The sequence below is a fragment of the Anomalospiza imberbis genome, chromosome 5 (genome assembly GCF_031753505.1).
Source record: "Anomalospiza imberbis isolate Cuckoo-Finch-1a 21T00152 chromosome 5, ASM3175350v1, whole genome shotgun sequence".
Lineage (NCBI taxonomy): Eukaryota > Metazoa > Chordata > Aves > Passeriformes > Viduidae > Anomalospiza > Anomalospiza imberbis.
In genome coordinates this window covers 19,565,057-19,571,945 of record NC_089685.1, presented here as the reverse complement: position 1 = coordinate 19,571,945, position 6,889 = coordinate 19,565,057, and the positions used below count along the sequence as shown (strand labels likewise).

At 39.2% G+C, this 6,889-nt stretch overlaps 1 protein-coding gene across 1 annotated transcript; it reads left to right on the top strand.

Moving 5' to 3' along the window:
* Positions 1 to 3,002: 3,002 nt before the first annotated feature.
* LOC137474960 (secreted frizzled-related protein 2-like) lies at positions 3,003 to 6,645 on the top strand. Its single transcript, XM_068191997.1, has 4 exons — positions 3,003 to 3,424; positions 3,959 to 4,128; positions 5,024 to 5,116; positions 6,198 to 6,645. Exons 1-4 carry the CDS (start codon positions 3,138 to 3,140, stop codon positions 6,506 to 6,508), a joined length of 861 nt encoding a protein of 286 aa, XP_068048098.1. The 5' UTR covers positions 3,003 to 3,137; the 3' UTR covers positions 6,509 to 6,645.
* The last annotated feature ends 244 nt before the right edge of the window (positions 6,646 to 6,889 follow it).

The following is a 6,889-nucleotide window of genomic DNA, read 5'->3' as shown; positions in this document are numbered from 1 at the left end:
GCAGCTGAGTGTTTGCAAAGAAAAGGAGAATTTATGGTACAGCAACATGGGTGCTGCAGGTCATGCTTCTGCCAACATCTGCTGACCTGTAGCACTCTCCAACCAATGGCAATCTATTCTGCATGCTCACTTTTAATAACTGTTCTGCAAGACTCCTGCTAAAATTAAAATTATAAAGGCTTCCTGTCAAACCAAGTTCAAAGGTAACATCTGCTCATGAAGAACATCAAAATAATTGAACCTGAACCAAAGCACTGTCCCTTACTTAGAAGTGACCCAGGAGTGAAAAGGATATCAAATTGGTAAATTCCTTAATAAATTATGACACTGAAAATAGCACAGGGTAAGAAATTTGGCTCACTTGAACCAAGTCACTTCCAGAAGAACATCAGAAGCTCCCATAAATGATTCTCTTTCCTGACAGAAGATGGCTATCAAAAATTACTGAATTATGGATAATGATTTTGCTTCAGAACCACACTTGGACACAGTACAGTCATGGGCATCCAGCAAAAGCATTTAGGCATATTTTTCTCTTGAAACTGGTGACAGTTCTTCAGCCCTTGAGTCTACCAAAAGTCAGCTCTCCAAAAGCAAAGCATCAAAAGGTAGTTGGATGCCTTTAAGAGGCTAAAAGAAACTTTAAAGCACAGCTCTGCAGTAGCTCCTAAATGACCTCCTCCCTGGGAAGCCTGGCAGGAAACTGACTCAGAGATATACAATTATTTATTTCTAAGACAGCTCCTATGGAGACTAAGTTTGTCAGGATAGGTATGTTGGATGGTCTTTGTCTCAAGCTCTCGTTATGCTTGCTTCTGTTCTGTCCATCACTCGTGATTCAGGGGACCTCTCAAGTCAGCACCCAAAGTTTTGGATACAGCCAGAGCTCAGCCCAGCACAACTGAGGCATGGGCTAGTTCAAGGCTCCTGAAAGGGCACAGCCACCTTCCTCCTGCAGAGCAGCACCAAGGGCACAGCTAGAGACTCAGCAACCCCTCCTTAGCTGGAGTAACAACACTGAGTCAAGTTTTAAGATGAATCAAGTTTTCTTGTAGGTTGTGAGATAGTCACTGAGAAAAACAGAGAGAAAAACATCTAAATAATTGAGAGACTAAATACCCTTTCTTACTCTATGTTTTATACCATTTAGAAATCTGCATGTAATACCATGCTCCACCTGCAAGAGAAAGGCTTCTTTCACCAGAGATATTGTCACCTCCTTTCAGATAGCAATCAGATGAGAGAAGTATTACAGAAGAATATCACTGGAGACAGAGTGGAATTTGATTAATTTCATAAAATTACAAGACAAAGGGGTGTGCAGTTGGCTCAGCCTGGACCTGCCTCTTCTTGAGTTAAGCAACTTTGTGAAGTCGTTTCACTGCGAAATGGTAGCAAGAGCAGCTGTGTGAAAGTGTGGCCTGCAGACATACCTGCATAGATTTAGCAAGGATGGGACTTTTACTGCAGGCTCTAACTTCCTAAGAAATGCATGGAGCACCTGTCAAAGGGAAGCTATTATCAGGCCTAAGTCAGCCTGGTTAGGTATTCAGTTCCTCTGCTTTGAGCTGAGTGAGGTAAGGGATACAGAAGAGCCATATTTGCTGGGAAAAAACACCATTGTGGCAACAAAGCATGAGAAGAAAAACTGACAATTGTTTTAAATACATTTTTAGTTTCTGGGACCTTGCATGCTGTCATTTTTTCTACTTATTTAAACAGATACTGTAATTTTACTAGTAACTTAATGAAGGCAGCTAAGGAGGAATCAGTAGGGGGTTGTTTTTGGTTTCAAAGATGCTAGGATTAGTAACCTAACCTTTAAGTATAAACATGTAAATTATGTGTGATGCATTGTCTAAGTGTGCTAAATCTCAATATAAGCACAAAAAACTATAGTTTCTGAAAAAATGTATTTCAATCAAGCATAAGTAATACTAGATGATACACTATTATAAACATACTTATTTTAGCCTAATATCCAAGACAGATATTTTACAGTAGATCCACATACAAATTATTAATAGCTAAACATTTCTGCTAATAAATCATGTAACCAGGTGTGGAAATAAAAATTAACACACATAAGTAATTGAAAAAAAAGTATTTTCATCAAATAAAAGTCTCCACAAAATGCTTTGTTTAGATCTTCAGCTTCTAAAATTCATAATCTGACTTTCCTATTCATAATAGGTAAGCTGTGTATTACTGAGATGGATCCTCTTTCATCTGGATTGGTTCCCAACTTCTCTATAGCAAAGAGCTGTACTAACAGTGATAACACAATTTTTTTGTGCTATGAACAGAAAACGTACACATCTTGTATCATTTGTTTTCATACACTTTAATGCAATTATAATTTATTAATAAATAGTTGAAATGCTGCATTATTTGAGCATTTTTAAATGCAGACAGCTTCATTCAAAATAATAAAAATGTGTAACTACTCTTTTCCTGAATAAATACTGATAGTCACAACAGTGCTACAAATTCAATTCTGTATTTTCAGGTGTCTATTAAAATTAATAGAAGTTGAGGGCTTTAGCATGTCACAGAAGAGGAATCCAAATTTCCAGTCAAAATACTTGGTTCATAGCGGACGTTTGTCTCTTTTACAGTGCTTGACAAAAGAAAATGCCTCTTCTCCATTGTAAAACAGTGGAAGAGACATGGGCCATTAGCACAAGCAAAACATTTTCACTTGATAAGTCAATCTGGTTTTTTCTGTCATGTCAGCAGTGTCTGAAAACAAAGGAGACACAGAAGCCCCAGGAGACAGCATGTCTGCCCAACCCTGTTTCTGGGGGATCTCTTAATTTGTTTTTGAAAGCAAAGTGAACCTTCCAGGTGTCAAAGTTTAATATGCTACATAGCATGCTGCAGCCACTGACACCGTGGGACCCAAATCAGTGTCCTTGGGGAGCATACATCTATACTTTTTCTCCACCTCCCTGGCTGTCACAACAATCCCTTCATTAGGCAATAAGACCTGGTCTTGTCTCGAGTGATTTGATAAGCAGTTGATAACCAGCAGTTCATTAAGCTCTTGGGATATATAAGCCACAAGGTTTTCAGCATGCCTCTGCACTTGAGTGGTTTGACAGCTCCCTGTTCAGCAGCCCAGGAGTCACTGGAAGATGTTATTGACTGCAAAAATAGTTCTTTTTGCCGTGAATGGTTTCCTAAGAGTGGCAACAGCCTTGGACATTGGATTATCCACGAAATGCGTAGTGATACCCAAGGAGATGGGCATGTGCCACAATATTGGATACTCTGAAATGAGACTTCCCAACCTGATGGGACACACAAGCATGGCAGAGGTTATCCTAAAATCCACCACCTGGCAGCACCTTGTACACACAGACTGTCACCCTCACGTGAGGACGTTCCTGTGCTCCCTGATTGCACCCATCTGTTTAGATACGTAAGTATCACAGCACAGTACAAAACTTCAGCCTTTATTTGCTAGAACAGGAATGAAATCAAATGCGTGTTTATCATAATCTAAAGGTGATCTCCACTTTTTCTGAAGTAATTTTGTTAGCTTTTTTGTATTCATCAGAAAAAAAAAGTACTGAAAACTTGTTCCACTTCAATTTTAGTTTGCCTTGGGAATATGAATGGTGTTGTCAAAGGATATAATGTTTTATTTTGTTACAGCTGAACTTTATTCTTATTCATTTAGGATTGATGCACCTACAGTGAATAGAATCAGGCTCATACTGAAGCTTTTCTCAGGTTGCCATAAACACATTTTTAAAATCATAACAACATTGTAAGCTCAGTCCATACACAGACTGCTTGAATAATTTGCATAGCTGCTGCTTCTGGAATTATATCATTATTGAAGGATGATAAATGTCAGCAAAGATGATGTACTTTGCACAGGAATCACTGTAGCAATAGTTTCTGTTATCACTGAGCTAACTGACTCAGCCTGATATTCCTCCCACGACAGGTTCATCCATCCCTGTAGGAGTATGTGTGCTGCTGTCCGTGACAGCTGTGCCCCCGTGCTCCTGTGCCATGGACACCCCTGGCCGGCCAGCCTGGACTGCGATCGATTCCCTGGAGATGAGGACATGTGCCTGGCACCTCTTACCAAGGACTATAAATACTTGCACAAAGGTAGCTCGAAGATGGCGGAGGGGAGGGTGGCCATACCCTGTGTTCCTGGGAATCAAGGAGACACAGGGGACTCTGTTCCCAGACATTCTGTGTTTTTGTCAGTGCAGTCGAGTCTAGCTTTACTCTCCACGTGTTCCTGCAGATGGGTGGCAGAGTGCCAGCGCTGGCAGTGCAAGCTGCAGCAGACCTCCAGTGCTGGAAGTCAGCAGGGCAGAGGCTGTGCTGTGGTAGTGGCGGAAGGCAGTTATCACCCTGCACAGTGTCATACACACAGCAGCATACCATGTTTGAATTGCTTTGAGGTCTCTTTATAGACTTATCAATGGCCTTTATCACAGACGCATTTATTAATACATATACAACAAGCTAGTTCTCAGATCAGTTTAGTAAAATTGGGATGATTTTATCTGTTTTTCCTTAAAGAAGCATGAGTTATCTTGGCATTAATGTTCAAATCTTCAAATGTACTCGCACTTAGTAACTCTATGGAAAAGAGTAAAATAAAGTTGTTGCTAGCACACCCAAAGTCACGTATATTCACAGGCTTAGCGCAGTTGAACCCAGAGTGACTTACAGAATCAGCCACCTAACCCCTCACACCCACTGTAGTTGTGTTAAAAATTATACTGTATTTGTTACCTTATTTGTTGCTGATAATTGATCTTGTCAGTCAGAACGAGGGCTGAATGGGCATGGAAAATGAAATGCCTTTTCATCTCTAGCCTTGTTTTCAGAGAAATGTGTTGACTTTTTACCTATTATCACTGGCCCTGTATTTGATGTGTATTTTGTCTGTCATTCCTGTGGTTAAACAGTGGGTTCTCAGCTTTGGCAGCAGAAAATTAAAACAAATTATTCTAAAAGATAACAATGAGACTTTGTAATTTCTTATCAGTCCTACCAAAACCTACCTGCCAGACTTGCCCAACAGTGGAGGAATTCTTTACACACAAAAGAGTTCTTGAAGTTTTCTGTGACAGTAACTTTGGTAAGTCCTTGCTAATGTATCTGGTGTTAAAGAGACTAACAACTCTTCTTCTAAACGCTTTAAAAGTAGGATTACAATTAGTGACAGTTACTCCAGGGATTTCAAAGGATTAAGAGTTTAGCTGCTGGATTGAGAGTTTTAGCTTTAGGTTGGTTTTCAGAATAAGTTATTTCTAAACTAAATATAAGGAGGATTTATTGTGCATGAAAGATTTATCAATGATCTAGTTTCCAACCAAATAGCTGTTCTGGCCTAGTTGGCTACAACATGCTTTACGGAAAAGATTTCTGTCAAAAGCAGCCAAATAAGCAAGTTTGCCTTTTATTGGCATTTAAACTGAAAGTAAAGCTTTGGTGTTTTACCAGTATATGGTGTATCTTTGCCACTTTTGTGAACGAGTCTTTTTGTGATGCCTAACTTACTGAGAAGGAGATTCAGAAAATCATATCAGTAGAAGGAATTCTTACCTCCTGTTGTCTTGTTGGAGTGATGAGTGGAGTTTGCCCTAGAGACTTCCTGGAAAGCCCTTTAATGGCAGTGCAAAGACTTCCAGCGACTTTGGCTAGCATTAGATCAAGAAATACAGACAAATGTCATGCTAAAAAGTGAGGATGGAGTCAGGTGGGGTAGGTAGATGCCTATAATGAGAAGGGAATATCTAAAAGGGTGGCATCAGCAAGCTATTTTTGCCTAGGGATTCCACACATGGACAAGGCGAGTTTCAGGAAGATTGCTTGGGCAGTTGCTGGGCAGTTTTGTGATACAAGAATAAGACCAAAAGCTTACAATATGTAATTACTTGAAGTTTGACATAACATGGTGATGGTAAATATAAATTACTCACACTTGTGAAAATATTTTTTCCTAGTCACCTAATTCAATGGAAAAAAACCCTTTACTACTAATAAATAAAATTTATTTTTCAAAAATGTTTTAACCTTTGGCTGGATAAGGCCTCACCATACTCTGTCAACATAAATTATGATCATATTTTTAAGAAATTTTCCTGTTTTCACTGGTACTGTTTTTTACTGCATTTGGGAAATGGTCTGACTTACATTTCCTTTTCCTTTTTCCTTAGCAGTGAAAGTAAAGCTGTCCAAGAAGAGAACAGCATTTGAAGACCAAGAGTATAACATTGAATGCCAGGTGGAATTCATTACCCAGGGCTCACTCTTGCCCTATGAAACTCAGAGTATGATACAACAGTGGCTGCTAATTAATGAAAAATGTATAGAGAGGATGACTCCAAGCCACCGTCCCATGGTGTATCTCCTTGTGGGGAATATTGAAGAGGGCATCATTTTAGTAAAACAGATTTATCGCTGGCAGAGGAAGGACTCCCAGCTGACTTTGGCCACTCAGAAGTGGAGATACCATAAATGCTTGTAAATATTTATCATATTATTTGTAAAAAGATGATTTTATTTCTTATGCCAAACCTATCTTGTAAATAGGAATGTATTATAAGTTGACTATCAAGCTTTCATTTCCTTTTAAATTGTATTGTACGTTGAACTCAAACCACATTGTTATCAGGCTTCCTTTTGGTCGTGTTACAGCTCGTCCTGTTTGAAATTGGACAGCTAGGGATAAATGTTTCTTTGAGGTATGATTTAAAAAAGTGTAATATGTGCAAAAAACAGCATAAATCAGTTTCAAATCCAGCTGACTGCTTTCAGTGTATTTGTCTATACCACTTGCTCTACCATTTTCTCCAGTTACCTAACCTTTCCCTTGCCTGATGTTTCATGAATCCACCTCATTGTCTCT

Coding starts and splice junctions, on each gene's coding strand:
- LOC137474960 (XM_068191997.1), top strand. CDS start 3,138: ATGTTATTGACTGCAAAAATAGTTCTTTTTGCCGTGAATGGTTTCCTA. Junction 3,425..3,958: donor GCACCCATCTGTTTAGATAC/GTAAGTATCACA, acceptor CTCCCACGACAG/GTTCATCCATCCCTGTAGGA. Junction 4,129..5,023: donor CTATAAATACTTGCACAAAG/GTAGCTCGAAGA, acceptor ATTTCTTATCAG/TCCTACCAAAACCTACCTGC.